Source organism: Microtus pennsylvanicus, chromosome X (genome assembly GCF_037038515.1).
Source record: "Microtus pennsylvanicus isolate mMicPen1 chromosome X, mMicPen1.hap1, whole genome shotgun sequence".
Taxonomy (NCBI): Eukaryota; Metazoa; Chordata; class Mammalia; order Rodentia; family Cricetidae; genus Microtus; species Microtus pennsylvanicus.
The window spans coordinates 143,609,703-143,626,523 of NC_134601.1; the positions used below are offsets into that span (position 1 = coordinate 143,609,703).

Consider the following 16,821-nt stretch of genomic DNA (forward strand, 5'->3'; position numbering starts at 1 on the left):
AAACCCTGTCTTGAAAAACCAAAAAAAAAATCTTAAAAAATAAAACCTAAGGATTTTATGAAACTTGCTTACATGCACCCTTGGTATAGTCACTGGATAGACACTATGGTGTTTTCAATCAAAACAATGCTGCCTAAAGCAGGCAGATTAGATTTCAGATGCATGATAGTTCAGGGGTTCTTATCTAAGAGAAGGAAGCATTGTGTCCTGTGGTCTGATATCAGAACCTCTTCTATCCAGACTCCTTAAGTCACGCTGTGCAAAACTATGGGTGCCCCCCCCAGTTGGCATGTGAACTCCCCACTTCAATGATAACACCCATGGTTTTCTTCTTGTCTTCCTAAGTGATGCTTAGTTGACAAAGGCTACTTTAGTACAAGACTCCCAAGCCGAAATTCAGCCATAATCCAAGCTTTTTGAGTACTATCTCTACCTTTTTACAGTTTTTACTAATTGTATAAAACAACAGGTTTTATCATAACATCATGACATAATGCCAAACGTGATGGAGGAAGGTCATTGGTTAAATAAAAAGAAACTGCTTGGCTCTCATTGGTTAGGAGATAGGTGGGAGGAGTAAACAGAACAGAACGCTGAGAGGAAGAGGAAGTGAGCTCAGACTCGACAGCTCTCCTCTCAGGAGCAGACACCTCAGAGAGACGCCATGCTCCCCGCTCCAGGGAAGATGCACGCTATGAAGCTCCGACCCAGGATGGACTTAGGCAAGAATCTTCCCGGTAAGACCGGTGCTATACAGATGATAAGAAATGGGCTAGTCCAGGTGCGAGAGTTAGCCTAGAAGAGGCTAGATAGAAATGAGCCAAGCAGTGATTAAAAGAATACAGGGTCCGTGTAATTATTTCGGGGCAAAAGCTAGCCGAGCAGGCGGCTGGGGTGTTGGGGACACAGCCCCGCCGCTCCTATTACTACACAAACGTCTCATGGTTCAAATATTGTTTCATGTATGAAATTATTATAAATATAAAATTAAGTTTAAGCTATGTGTACAAGGTATATTTGAGACATAAATGAGTTATGGTTAATGTAAATAATGGATGATGAACACCTCAAAGCTCTCCAAATAAATTTCACCTATTAAAAATAGCTGGCGCACGCCTTTAATCCCAGCACTTGGGAGGCAGAGGCAGGCAGATATCTGTAAGTTCGAGACCAGCCTGGTCTACAAGAGCTAGTTCCAGGACAGGAACCAAAGCTACAGAGAAACTCTGTCTCAAAAAAAAAACCCTATAGATGATGAGTAGGGAGCCACACAACAGGTGTCAAATGGCCATGAGAGCCACCCAGTCGGCAGCTCTCACCTGGCACTAACTAGAGGAAGCCCCTCTATCTTTCTCAATTTTGGATTCCTCAATTTATAATACGTATCAATCGCTAATACAATTGATAAGACTGTTTTCACTCAACAGGAGGCTTCGCCATATCTGGAGGTAGCTAAGATGCTGGGCCAAAGAACCTCAGCCCAAATGGACAGCATCAGCAACAAGGGTGGCTCTTGTCTTCGTAGTTCAAAGATTGGATAGGTGTGTGGAGCCCAGAGCCCAAATATTATTCCTAGAGCAAACCTTAAGTAGTCTCTTGAAGTGCTGAAAGACACTTGGTTTCTGTGACTGCAAGAACCTTACTGAGCTTATACTGTCGTCAGACTATTCCAAATATCCCTAACCTCTGAGAAAGGGGGCAATTAATAGGTTTCAGAGCAGAGAAGGTTTATTTTAAGTGGCTGAAGCTTTGGTTTAAATGTCCCATACACAGTCTTTTTCCCTTCTTCACCCTCAGTGCTGGGAATGCAAGCCAGGGTTTCATAATCACTGAGCTCCATGCTCAAAGGCCTTTTTCTTATAACTTAAGTAGTCTATTCCAGTGGTCACAAAAGTCTCACTTGAATATGAGAGGAAGAGCTGGGGGTGCTAGGAGGCTCAGATAGCTTTAAGACAAAGGGGTATGAATGTTGTTTTCTTCACAAAAGGTGAATATGTGAGACAAAAAGACTGAGGCAGAATTATATTCTTCCATGGCACAACCCACTCTCCCAAAGAGACAACCCAGCTGCTTTACAAGCACAAAGTTTTGTCATCTGTATTCATGATGCATGTGTGCGTGCACCTGCACATGGAGGGCAGCGGTTGATCTTTGTTCCCTACCTTATCTTTTGAGACAAGTTCTTTCACTAAACTTAGAGTTCACTTATTGATTAGGTCATCATGCCAGTGAGTTCCAGGGTGTTCCCTACCTTATCTTTTGAGACAAGTTCTCTCACTAAACTTAGAGTTCGCTTATTGATTAGGTCATCATGCCAGTGAGTTCCAGGGTGTTCCCTACCTTATCTTTTGAGACAAGTTCTCTCACTAAACTTAGAGTTCGCTTATTGATTAGGTCATCATGCCAGTGAGTTCCAGGGTGTTCCCTACCTTATCTTTTGAGACAAGTTCTCTCACTAAACTTAGAGTTCGCTTATTGATTAGGTCATCATGCCAGTGAGTTCCAGGGTGTTCCCTACCTTATCTTTTGAGACAAGTTCTCTCACTAAACTTAGAGTTCGCTTATTGATTAGGTCATCATGCCAGTGAGTTCCAGGGTGTTCCCTACCTTATCTTTTGAGACAAGTTCTCTCACTAAACTTAGAGTTCGCTTATTGATTAGGTCATCATGCCAGTGAGTTCCAGGGTGTTCCCTACCTTATCTTTTGAGACAAGTTCTCTCACTAAACTTAGAGTTCACTTATTGATTAGGTCATCATGCCAGTGAGTTCCAGGGTGTTCCCTACCTTATCTTTTGAGACAAGTTCTCTCACTAAACTTAGAGTTCGCTTATTGATTAGGTCATCATGCCAGTGAGTTCCAGGGTGTTCCCTACCTTATCTTTTGAGACAAGTTCTCTCACTAAACTTAGAGTTCGCTTATTGATTAGGTCATCATGCCAGTGAGTTCCAGGGTTGAGGTTATAGGCTTGCAGCATCATGCCCAGCTTATTATGTGAGTGCTGGAGATCCAAAGTGAATTCCTCATGCTGAGAGCCTATCTGTCACATTTTCAATGGTAGCCTTCCTCAAAGGGGAATAAGTAAGAACCTTAGCTTCTGTTGGTCTCTCCCATTGCACAGCAGCACGGTGACTTTGATAACTGTAATCCTTGTTCTCAAGGAAGAGCATGGCATCTAAGAACCCTGTCTTCATCTTGGCTCTTTTGGTATGGTTGCACTTATCTGATATCCCAACTATGCTAGCTATGGCATACATGTCCCTTTCTGTTATTTCTCCTTTCTGAATGTGTACCACGTTTCCCGACCCCATTGTTGAGGGCCCTCCTCCCTCAGATCTTGGTTGGCCTTCTACTTTCTTGTCACTGATGAAATCAACTGCAGATTGTTTGGAGCCCTGTCTTAGGGTCTCAGTTTTGTGTATTACTAATCATGGGCCATGGACAGCCTGCATTATCCCTGAGATGATATAGCTCTCCTCAACTATATTGCTGCAGTATTTGTTCTTTCGCAGTGTGCTGAGAATGAAACAAGGCTTTGACAGCTGGGAGGCTCTCTTCCTTCCAGGCAAAGACTATCATCTTGGGATGGTGAGAGAGAAATGGAGAGGGGGAAGCTCTATCTTCCCTTCTACTGCTTCGAATATAGACAGCTGCTTGCTCTCTTTACCTATCTGCCCTGCAACCCACATTGGGGACTCAAGTTCAGCCCTAAGTCTGAGACATCCATGGCAGAACCATTCTTTTCCTAAGCGTGATGACTCCATTTCTAGCACCAGAAAAAGGGAAGAGAGGACCTAAGCACACCCATAAATAAACTACTTAGAAAGGAATACTTGGTGTGCTGCTTTGTGGTTTGTGGTGCATCTTAATGAACCTTATTTAATGTTCGCACCAGGTGGCACTAGTAGGCCCATAGTACAATTAAGAAAAAGGGTATAGAGCACTTTCGGTAGCCTGTGAGGGCTTGAATTGCAATCTGGTCACTTGAATTCCCAACCACAGCTACCTACACTGGGAAGCCATATAACCCTTTTAAAAGATTTCCCTATTACTGTGCCAAACAAATGAACACACATAATACATGCATACGTACTTACGTACGTACATAAATGCACATATGCACACACACACCATTTCTAATCATCTTATTAGATGAACCAAATCTATGGATCTAGAGTTTGGAGTGTGGTGGTTTTTCCTAAGGAAGAGACTACCCATTGAGCAGGAACACGGACCTAAATGCGGTACTTACGTCATACACCTGGGGACTGGTCAGACATCGAGCTAGCAAGCCACACCAGGCTGGGAGAGTGGTGCTTAGCGGGGGACCACTGTGGGTGAGAATGGGCTTCAAGTAACTTTAAAGAGGAAATTAAGGAAAAATGGCTGCAATGAAAATATACACAAAACAGAATGCATTTTTAAAACCCACAAAGTCTGCCTGCCTCCCATTTTCTCAGTACAACACAGGTAACCCTTACATCTATAGGAACAAAAAGTGAAGATGTCTTCATGGTGTCTAAGCGCACGTGGGTAACTCTTAGGGTAATGATATCTAATAGTCAGTTAGAAGAATAGTGAATAAATTCAGTCAAGCACAACGGTACACATCTGGAATCCCAGCATCTGGGAAGCTGAGGCAGGAAGATAAAGAGTTTAATGGCGACCTGGGCAACACTATGAGCTTGTCTCAAATAATAAAGCCTCCGAACAATCAATCCAAAGCCAGCCAGCAAACAAACAAGCAAGCAAAAAGAACGCTGGATTCATTAGAGTACATATTCCTTACCTAATTTGGTTGCTTTATGGAGAAGAAACCAATGTATGTTTCTAGTTGTGAATTATTTAACTCTTTTAAATAATAGAAAAACTCTCTGTTAAAAGACAGAAACAAGGGTTCTGCTGGAGTTCTCTGCAGACAAAACATGCTGCTGTGTGATTGCCGGCTTTAAAGAGCAGGCTCCGGGATGGATGTGAGCCACTACAGGGCAGTCGTTTCTCTCCTGTCTTTAGTTAGGAAGGTGGCAAGAGCTTCAATCTCTACAATGTCAAGGGTCAAGCCAGAAGCTTCCTTTCTGTTTCCTGCTTTGGGCACTTCAAAGACTAGCCCTTTTTAATTCATGTTGAGAAGTCCTGGAACAATGCCCTCTAAAAACACATATGCAAATGTGTATATAGTTTCTTAAAATGGGTTTATATTTTAAGTTGGTAGACAAAGTAATGTGTTTCACTGTGACATTTTCATGCATGTGTATCATCTTACTTTGTTCCTATTTGTCCCTTTTCCCCATCCCTCCTATCCTATTTTTTCCTGGTTCCCTACCTCCCCCAAATAGTCCCTGTTTTTGCTGTCATGTCATATATATTCTATTATTCTCTATTTTAATTAAAACTTTATTATAAAGAACTTGCAAATAATCACACACCTAAATGAAGTTCATCAGAATGAACTTCTGTATGGTTAGAACAGCCATTCTAAAGCTATAGAGTTTCACACTGGATTTTACACTTTCACTGGAGAACATACTTTTATACACATACCTGTCATTAAAACACGGAAAAATTCATGTGAGTTAGAAGTAAATCCCATGGAGGCTGAGTGATGTGAACCATCCGGAGCTGACACTCTTCTCTCAACATGTCTCTAAACTTTTGCTAATTCTTGAAGTTTTTTCTCCAACTTTATTTTCCAAATCAACAATTTGGTCTTTGCTATGTACAAAAATTCATTACATTGGGGGGGAGGAGAGGTTATTTTCTGAAAAACTTGAGACAGGATCTTATGAAGTCCAGGTTGGCCTTGAAATCCTGACTCTCTTGCCTCTGTTTCTCGCGTGCTGAAATTATAAGCATGCATTACCATACCCAGCCATAAAACTATTTTTTTTTGGTGTTTCGAGAAAGGGTTTCTCTATAGCTTTGGAGCCTGTCCTGGAACTAGCTCTTGTAGACCAGGCTGGCCTCAAACTCACAGAGATCAGCTTGCCTCTGCCTCCCGAGTGCTGGGATTAAGCGTGCGCCACCACTGCTGGCTATAAAACTAATTTTTAATTTCCAAGATTTTTTCTTTTCTTTTTGAACTATTTTCTAACAACTTGCCCTTATTTCATGACTGGAAAAAAACGCTCCCATTTCTTTCTAAACATTTTATCGGGAAATATTTTGGGTGTTTCTTGTGGTTTCTGTTTGTTTATTTGTTTGTTTTTTGACTTCTGAGATAAGGTCTCACACCTTGAAGCTCAGGTTGGCTTATAACTCATTATATAGTCTGTGTTGGCCAGGAACTTTTATATGGGTTTACATCATCATGCCTCGCTGAAGGTTTGTTAACAGTAAACATCTGCAGTTGTTTGATTATTTCAGCATCCCCACTCCTTCGTGTATTTATTCAGTATCTTGGTTCATCAGGTAGGATGGGAACCCCTATTACGGTATTAAAAATCAAAACCAGAGAATATTATTCTGGGCAGAAAAATCTGTTGTCCTCAAGATCTGTTTCCCTACTATTGCCACCCCACCCCCCGCCGTCAAGGGTTTCTACTTTCTCTAGATGTCTAAGAAAACTAACAGCTATTAGGCAATCTATTGACAAGAAGGAACCGCTACAGCGTTCCCAACAACAGTCTTGAATAAATGAGCTAAACAAACTGGCTGAAACTCATGACTGTCTTTGACTCTATTTTGCCTGCTCTAATTCCTTCTACCTTCCTTTGGCTTTTCAAGTGACCAAAAATGCCTCTTTTGTGATTTCTGTAAGGCCTGGGAGAGTATGTGGACACATCTTAAACTGGAAGCCTGTCTACCCCATTTTAAGGCTTGTGGGGGAGGGGGTCCTGTAAATCAGTAGGAGTCATTCATGTACAAATCAACTCCCTTCTACACTCTCATGTTATTTAGATGGGATTCTGGAACTCATTTCTGTTTCTCTTCACACAAGCAATTATCATTTTAGCAGTTGCTCTTCAATGTTCTCTATCTTCTCCAAGCCTAGGGAACAACATGCTTTCTGAATTATCATTTAGACAAAATTCACATGACTTTAAAGAAATCCCTACAAGTTCTGTTTCAGTTAATAGAAAATATTAACTAGACCAACGAGAAAACATACACAACAGAAAATGAAACAAGGCAAAGCTCTTCGCCTGATGGCTTCAGAAAGTGAATAAGTCTCGGAAGAAAACACCAAATGTGTGAGCCCCACACTTCATGAGCCCCAGTTCCCTCAGACACGAGAGAAGCTGAGGAGAGAATTTGGCAGACTCAGATGTAACAGACTGAGAATGACAGAGACTGGAGGGTACTGAGGAAAGAGATGTGAACAGCCCAAGCTTTAGGGTGAAACCCTAGATGAAAATGCAAAAAGAGACACTAACACTCACAGGAATTGAATCCATCTTTAACCTTTCTTGTTGATTGGGTTAAGATGATCTTGAATCCCTATAGCTGATGCTAACTGGGAGCAGTCCTAAACTGAAATACTTAAATCATCTCTGAAGGAGAAACATCATCCAGAGCAACTCAAGTTATCTCTAGATGTCGTCTTTGCTCATGTTTGTCACTGAGAAAAGAAGACACATACACAAAAAAGACAGTTTAGGACACTGGGTGTATGACTTTGAGATGCAGCACACAAAAGACAAGAACAGCATCAATCAACCAAATGAAGAGTTTCTGTTCTTCAAAAGACTTCATTTGGAAAGTGAATAGACAAGAGGAAAAGTATTTTTATCAAATATAACCAGCAGAAGGTACAAATTCAGCTATATAAAAAACTCTTACCAATTAAGAAAATTGCACACAGCCCAATAGACAAATGGGCAAGAAATGTACAAGCATTTCATAAAGGAACATAGTTAATGGCCAGTAAATGTGTGAAGAGAGTCCTCAATCCCATGAGCTGTCACAGAAATACAAATTAAAGCCATAGTAAAATATACAATAAGAAAAATCAAAAGACTGGCAATAACAACAAAAATAACACATGTGGAGCATGTGGAGCAACTAGAACATTCAAACACGAGGAATGTGTGAAATAGTATTACCTTGGAAAACTGTCTTCTAACACTGAACCTACACATGTCTTAAGGAGTGGCTACAAACAAGATATCCTGACCTAGGCTGTTTCGGGTATTAAGACGGCCTATAGAGCTGAATCCTATCCACCTTGACCAAACATCGGAGAATTCAAGCCTATTCCTGCTCCTTCAAGGATAAGACAGGGAGTGGTTTCCTACAGGGAACTTGGTCTAAGGTGTAGTCACTGCACGTCCTGCCAAAAAAAACATCAGAATGCTTAACTCAGGAAATAGTGGCTTGATGTCTCAAGTATTGAAGCAGGTGATTGTTCTGTTTGTCCTTTGTGTCACGTTAAAGCAGTATTTTGTCTTCTTTCCCCCCTTTTTGGATTGGGGTACATAAACACAGGAAAAATAAACACAGGCATATTCAGTATTCACTGGGTAGCCCTCCTGGTTCTAGCCTATATCTCTGTATTTCTTTCATATCTCTGTTCCTCTTACCTAATTTTTCTAATCTACACACCCCTACCCTGGAATATGTGAACCCTGTCAAGGCTGGACCCCAACAGATGCCGCCCCCATGTGTGGCTCGGACAGTGGATGTTGTCACCAATGTCTCCTGAGCCCAGGAGAAGGCTAAAGGATACTTGTGATCAAAGCCATACCACAGCCTGAATATCCATGCACTCTCCTGCTTTGTCCGGCTTCCTCCAGCAGAATCCAGGCCATCCTAGAACAAACCAGAGAATGCTGATTAGGGAAAGGGATAATGAGAGATGGAGGAAAGGCTAGTTTTAAAATTGTAACTGTTGTGTTTTGCAGTGCTTAAGATTGACCTCAGAGCCTTGCACAAGTGAGACAATTGCTCTCAACATGCATGGGCTCACTCTGATGAATATCTTGCATATCACCATAGAACCTTCATCAGCGATGGATGGAGATAGAGACAGAGACTCACATTGGAGCACTGGACTGAGCTCCTAGGATCCAAATGAGGAGCAGAAGGAGGGAGAACATGAGCAAGGAAGTCAGGACTGTGAGGGGTGCACCCACCCACTGAGACAGTGGGGCTGATCTAATGGGAGGTCACCAAGGCCAGCTGGACTGGGACTGAATAAGCATGGGATCAAACCAGACTCTCTGAACGTGGCTGACAAGGAGAGCTGACTGAGAAGCCAAGGAAAGGCACTGGGTTTTGATTCTACTTCATGTACTGGCTTTGTGGGAACCTAGTCTGTTTGGATGCTCACCTTCCTAGACCTGGATGGAGGGGGGAGGACCTTGGACTTCCCACGGGACAGGGAACCCTGACTCCTCTTTGGACTGGAGAGGAAGAGGGAATGGGGGGAGGGGGAGGGAAATGGGAGGAGGGAAGGAGATGAAAATTTGTAATAAGAAGAAGAAGAAGAAGAAAAATGAAAAAAAAATGCATGGGCTCATATAACTACAACTTTCCCAGAGCTAGAACTCACAGTGGAGAACCACACACTACTATAGCTTCAAAGATACAGCTCAATGGTAGAGGATTTGTGTAGCATACACAGGGTACTGAGTTTAATGCCCAGAACCACACATGTAGAGATATATTGAGAAGCAATATTCTAGCAGAAATTAAGCAAACACCAAAGGAAAAAACTGAATTCCTAAAGTAAAAAGTTCTAGTCATGTTTGTGGGTAGATGGAACCAATATTAGCATAAAATCTCTTTGGCATTTTATTTTAATAAATGAAGGTACTTCCAAGTACCTTTCAAGAGTTAATTACCTTACTGTAGTCTAGATCCTTGCAGGACAAAATTGTACATGGCCAATGGTAAAAAAAAATATTCCATTGTGGGGATTCTCTTTCCCTCTCAGCCTGTTGGTCACCAGGTCAAGAGGGGAAAGAGGCAGAAAGCTTTGTCTACGGCCCATGAGCACGGCCAAAGACAGCCCTCCAGAAGACAGATTTCAGTAAATCAGCTCAATTTTATTCTAGAGTATATAGGAATATATAGGACTGAGGAGTCTGGGGGGAAACCCTAATTTGCATTAGGTGGTCCGCTCCTATCACAGGGTTCAGTATTTGGCAGAGGTCCTAGAGCAAATCTTCTTAGCAGGCATCTGTGTCAAGGATCAAGCTAAATATAAATCAGGCAGATGCTTTAGGAACAGCTTTTAGATAGGTCAGTCCTCCAAGTCCAGGGACATTCTCCAGATAAGGGCAGGTAGAGGCAGGAAGTGCTGCTGGAGGGAGGGAGCTCCCTGTTGCTGAGCTTATTGAGATAAGCTGCTAGGCCATAGGGAGGCTGTGACCTCTGACCAACCAGCAATGTCTTCCAACATTCCACTATCAAAAATCATTTTTTTTGAAATTACTGTTGTTTTATTTTCATAAGAATCATTAGTCACAATCAATACAAAATGAAAACTGCTTAATTTAAGTTGAGAATATGACAGAAACCAATTTTGTCTCTCAATATACTTACATACATGTTTCTATGGTTCTACTGTTATCTGTGATACACAAGATCCATAATTTACTTATTGTACCTCAATTAGCTGATGTCTAAAAACCAAAATAAACAAAGGATATTAAAATGTAGTCACACATTTACATTCTTAGAGCATTGAAAGGAGCAAGCTATTATATTCATTTTCAGATATAAAAAATATACATGTTCACGAACTAAAAATTCACCTCTTTCAGGAAAAAGGATACAATTCTTGACCTAGTTATATTCAGTAAGAGCTTTCTGGAAAGCTTCTAAAGTGTTTTCACAAAGTTGCTATGCCCTGTGTTTGACAATGGAAAAGTGTATCTACACTTTTCTTTTCAGATTTTAAAAAATAGTTGCCATGGTATCTGAGGAATGCTTATGAATGGATATGGAAATGGTCCAGTTAAATATGCCCTTCTGTGGATGAGAAATATACATAAGGAGAAACTGGACAGACAAATATGGGAGAAAGGGGGCATTTGCTGATAGTTGTTTCTCTGAGTAATTGCTAACTAATGACAATGATAGAAAAATTTCAAAATGCTACATGACTGAGTCGAAAAGTGGCAGATAGCCTTTCTATGAAAAAAAACCTAAGTATGTTTCCAAGTTTTTAAAAAAGATTTACAACCTCTCTCTCTCTCTCTGAGTATGCGTGCGTGCGTGTGTGTGTGTGTGCGTGTGTGTGTGTGTGCGTGTGTATGTGTGTGTGTGTGTGTGTGTGTGTGCGCGCGCGCGCGTGCTGGTACCCATGGATCCTCTGTGGCTGGAGTTACAGACGACTGTGAGCCATGCTATATAGGTGCCCAGAACTGAACTAGGATCTTTCGAGCAGCAAGTGCTCTTGTCTGCTAAGCTACCTCTCCACTCTCATACAATTTTACTATAGGAAAATAATAAACATCATAAGGGATATTATAACCAGGGCGTCTTAAACTTTTCCATTTGTGTCTGTAAATTCTGGTCTCTGGCCTCCATCTTTCGAGGCCCTGCCCCTGTGCCCCTTGACCCTTGACCCCTTCCCAAGGAGGGTCAAGGTTGCCTGCCAAACCTTGACCCCTCCCCAGAAAAGATCAAGACCACTCCCCCAAGCTATTTAAACTGCTCCCCAAAAAGTAAACACATGGTTTTTCCCTCTCCTCATCCCCCATGGTCAAATTGGCGGCTAATCTGCTTCCCCTCAGGGCCACCCAAGAGTCCAGTAGTGGATATCTTTTAATTTGGTTTGTTTTGATTTGGCTTGATTGGAAATATTCCTGTTTGAAAATATTCCTAACATCTGGAGGTCCCACCAGGTAGGGCGGCCCTTCCTATGGCCTACGGCCACACATCAAAAGCAACCTTATCCACAACCCAAGCTCTTCACACCAGGCTAAAACCAGCTGCTGGACTACAGCTAAGGCGAATGAGCCTTGGTGAGTCCCTTTTTTCTTGTCCATGATATAGGGTTTTGGGGAACAGTTCCTGTTTACTTTGTGTCGATTATCAGGCTCTTGCTAAAGACACGGGCTGCACCAAGGGCCTAATCCCAGCGGTTGAGCCAGGCTTAGCTGAGGTGAATTTTGTTTGTTTTAATTAGATAGTCCTAGCATTCAATTTTCACTGCCCCATTTTTGTCAAAGCGCTGTAATGACTTAGGCCACGCAGTTGGGCATAGACTTTAAAATGGCGCTTGCAGTTCAAAGCCAGATAAACTGTCGCCCCTGGGATGCCTCTTTTTTTTTTCATTTTACTTCTTATTGAATTTTACTTTTATTTACAAGAACTATGCATTTTAGTACTTTCATAGCTGAATATGGGGATTCAATTTTTGATGACCATCATTTCTTTTGAGTACCATAAATGGAGACAGCTTAAATTCAAACATTGAAATGAGATGGTTAACCATATTTAAAGAAAGCATTAACGATATTTCAATAGTCATCACTTAAGCTTATCTTGTGTTTTACCTACTAATGCTTAATTTTATCTTCTAAAGCTGGTGTGTTACAGTGAAGTGAGTGGCCATGCATAATTTGTCTTGGGAAACTGGGAAATATTGAGCTCAGGGTTTAGCAAAGGTTTTAAGTTACTTTACTTAATGACTTGTTCTAAGTCAGTGCTTCTCCGAGTTTAATGTACACAGGAATTACCTAGGGATTGATTTTAACTATAGAATAAGTAGCTGCTGCCCAGGCTTGATGTTCTGCATTTCTAACAAGTTCCCTGCTGAGGCTGCTACTTAGAGTTTGCATTGGTGAGGTTCTCACCCATTTCAGAAAGCTCAGAGTCAACACAACTTTCTGCCAATGAAATCAGAGTGACTTCTAACAACCAAAGCAGAGAGACCTCATAAGGCTGGAAAGAGGGACTGTCCTAATGGCCAGCTTTCTCTTCTGATAAAGAGAGTAGTCATGATTATGGGTGACTAAGAAAAATTATTTAAAGCGAACAAGAACAAAATGAGAATATTTAGTCCTCATTTTCATGAGTGAGGAACACATTCTCACCTCATCACTGAAGAAACAAACAGGGGAAGATGGCAGTCAGCTACAGTCCACTGCTTCTGTCTTTCTGTTCTCCCCTGCTGCTGTGCGGCCTACCTTCTCCATTTCTACAGGATCAGTGTTCTCTGGTCAAGAAGGCCAACTCTGCCTACTGTTACAGTTTAAGATGGGCTTGTCTAACCTGAGACAAACTTTTCTAATGCAGGTTATCTTTTACAAGTTGTAGAGTTATTCCTTCTTTTTTTTCTATTTAAGTAAAATTGCTTTATTCTAACCAACTCACAGATAAAAATAGGTATGTAAAGGAATCTGTTCACTTGCTTACTCTCAAACCCTATACATCTCTGGGATGCCTCTTACAAAATCTTTTTAAATTGGGCTTGTCCGATACAATATGTACTAAACAACTAATTTCCCTATGGACTAAGATTTGACCTCAATACCATCTTGACAGTGGGATGCATTGGTCACCAGAGAAAAGCCTTGCGCTTACTGTCCCTCCAAGGCCTAGAAAATATTTGTCACTGTGGGGATAAGTGGACAGAGCTTCCCTCAGTAGCCAGTGCCTCACAACATGGGTCTTGGTCACTAGGATCGTGATGCCTCCAAATTTCCTGTCATCTGGTAATTAGGACCCCAATAATTCTAGCTGGACCATGCAGCCAGAGGCACTGGCCCTTCCCCCACTCTCTCAAATCCTCACTACCTACCCCAGTCCTGTGAAGCAACATTCTCCACATTCCTCTCCTTCCCTGTCCTCACCTACCCCCTCTCCCTAGCCAAACTGGAGTTCTAGGTCAACTTCCCCCTTACCCACCTTCCTCCCTCCCTCCCCACTCCTACCACATCTCCCCACCCTTGAACCCCCTCGGTGCACTGGGCTAGCCCCTCCCAGTCCTCCCCAGTCTCCTCCTATACCAGATCCCACCATAGCTCCACCAGTCTCTGCCCTCTCTGGAAAATGGCAGTAGTCAATGGCATTATGAAAGTCCATGTTCCCTTTTCTCTTCCAGATTTCTCAGAGAAGTGGCTGGGTTCCTTTTCTACTAATTTTTCTGTTTATATTAAAGAGTTCCATTATTTGTCCCAGGCCTATGATCTAACCAGGCTACTAAGCCATCCAAGCGTCTACTACCATGGCCCAATATACCAGGCTAGATCCAGCCTCCCCAGCAGGAGCCATGGTCATGGCTACCCATTTTATTTCTCACTCAGCACCAGATATTAGAAAAAAATAAGAAAGGCTGAAGAGGGTCCCAAAACACCTATACAGGAATTGGTGAAAATGGCCTTTAAAGTTTTTAACGCCCAAGATGAAACAGCTGAGTCTTTCCGACAGACAAGGCTACAACAAGCAGTTAATCTGCAGGCTCAGGCCTTAGCAGCTGTCCTAAGATCACAAAAAGGGGGACAAGGGAAGCCAACCACAGGGCTCTAGCCTAAGTCAATCTCACAGGCAAGCTGTTCCAAGTGTGGCCTAAATGGCCATATGGCCCAATACTGCACTAAACCTCCTACAAGGCCATGCCCTATCTGCCAGCAACCTGGACACTGGAAATCACAATGCCCCTGTGCGGGCTTGTCCTCGATGTCACGCCACAGAGGTCCAGCCTCACCAACATCGACAACTGAGACTATGCCAGCCTTCAAACTTCTCAGCCTTGCAGAGGATTGACGCTGCCCAGACTTGGTATATCCTGTAACCCTGTCCGAGTCTAGGATAAAGCTGCAGGTAGTGGGTAAGTCCATTACTTTTCTTTTAGACACAGAAGCTACATATTCTGTTTTAACATCTCACTTAAGCCTTACGTTCACCTCACCAATTTCAGTTATGGGGTAGATAGAACCCATTCCTCCCCACTTAAAACTTTGCCACTGCCCTGCATTCTTGCAGGACAATTTTTCTCAAATTCTTTCTTAGTGATACCTGCTTGCCTAGCACCTTTACTTGGTTGCCTAACAACTCACATTGCAACACTCCAATTCTTCCTGTGCATAAGCCCTTGGGCAGTCATTCCAGTTCACCCTCTGGTTAACAACTCATACAATCTCCTGTCTAACGTCCCTCCTACCACCTCTGACTTTACAGTTCTAGACCTAAGAGGTGCCTTCTTTACTGTCCCTTTACACCCTGACTCATACTTCCTCTTTGCCTTCACCTGGGAGGACCCTGACTGCCGGTCCTTCAGACAGCTTACATGGACTGTTCTCCCTCAGGGTTTTCAAGACAGTCCCATTTATTTGGCCAAGTCTGGCTCGAGATCTCTCAAACTTTGACACATTTTCTAGCACGCTCCTCCAGTACTTGGATGACCTACTTCTCTGCAGTCCTACATTGTCTCTGTCCCAAAGGCCACCTCTGAACTCTGGAACTTCCTCAGATCCCTGGAATATCGAGTTTCACCAAATAAGGCTCGGCTGTGCTCTCCTACAGTGGAATATCTGGGTGCTCAACTCAGCCCAGGCTCTAAAACTCTCACCTCTGCCAGGGTCCAGGCACTGCAGAATTTACAGCCTCCAACCACAGGGGCTCATCCCCTGCTCTTGCTCTTCCAAACCCCAGAAAGCTTTGCCATACAGATGAGAGGTAAGGAGTGGCCATGGGAGTTCTAACCCAACAGGCTGGGCCTTTAAATCTGGCTGTTGTCTTTTTATCCAAACAGCTGGACCTCACTGTCTGTGGATGGCAACTATGCCCTGGCAGCAGCAGCTGAACTCACTCGGGAAGCTCTCAAGATGGCCTTGTCTGGGCCAATCACAGTATATTCTACCCACCGCCTCTCAGACCTTCTGAGATCCACTCCTCTCTCTCCTTGGACCTTCATGAGTCCAGGCTTTTCACTTACTTTGGCTTCCAGTCCTGCCATAAACCCCACAACTCTTCTTCCTGTTCCCTCCCCTCTGGTACCTCCTCTCATTCTTGCTCAGAGGCTATAGAAGCTTTAAACTCACCCAGGCCAGGTCTTCTAGACCAGCCACTTACAGATCACCAACTCACCCTGTTTGTTGATGGAAGTTCCCTTATCAGGAAACCGACAGGCAGTGTATGCAGTGGTCACTTCCACTGACAAAGCGACCCACCTGCCAACGGGAACTTCTCACAAAAGGCCAAATTAATTGCCTTGACTAGGGCACTCCAAATAGCCAAGGGCCGACGGGCTAATACCTACATTGACTCTAAATGTGCCTTCTCAACAGCCCATATTCATTCTGCAGTCTGGAAGGAAAGGGGCTTCCTTACTACCAAGGGCACTCCCATACTTAACAGATCCCATAGTTAACAAAGCCAAACTTTGGAGGCCCTCCAGCTCCCTGCAGAAGTAGCCATTATTCACTGTAGGGACACCAGTCCTCCAAGGACCCAGCGGCCTTAGGCAATGCCAAGGCTGACTCAGTGGCCCGGGGCTGGCCTCCAGTCCTCAGATTCCACATAATATATTTTGTTCTTGACTCCCTCCTATCAGCTCTGTTACCAACCTAAAGAGAGGGACGAGCTTATAAAAAGGGGGGCCACAAAAACAAAGGATGGATGGTTCTATTTAAATAACCGTCTCATCCTTCCTCAAGACCAGGCACTGTCAATCATTTCAGACATCCACCAGACCTTACACATAGGCCCCAAAGCTTTGTTTTGCTTCTTGGAGCCCCTTTCTAACCTCACCCATCTCTGAGAGTCTATTTTACAGGTTCTCTCCTCCTGCCAGACGTGCCCAGGCCAACCCACAGGGGGCTCTCCACATATGTCAGTCTCTACACCAGCTTTGCAGACGCCAACTAGGCAAAGATTGGCAGGTTGATTTCACTCATATGTTTACTCATAAAAAACTCTGTTATCTCTT

At 43.0% G+C, this 16,821-nt stretch overlaps 1 protein-coding gene across 4 annotated transcripts in view; it reads right to left on the reverse strand.

Annotated features, from left to right (window-relative positions):
- Slc9a7 (solute carrier family 9 member A7) overlaps positions 1-16,821 on the reverse strand; it is a 172,789-nt gene that overhangs the window by 7,623 nt on the left and 148,345 nt on the right. For all 4 annotated transcript variants that reach the window (XM_075958426.1, XM_075958425.1, XM_075958424.1 and 1 more), the window contains 2 exons: positions 8,665-8,747; positions 4,252-4,357 (listed from right to left, as the gene is read on the reverse strand). In XM_075958426.1, the coding sequence (XP_075814541.1) occupies positions 4,252-4,357; positions 8,665-8,747 (189 nt within the window). The remainder of the gene's footprint in view (positions 1-4,251; positions 4,358-8,664; positions 8,748-16,821) is intronic.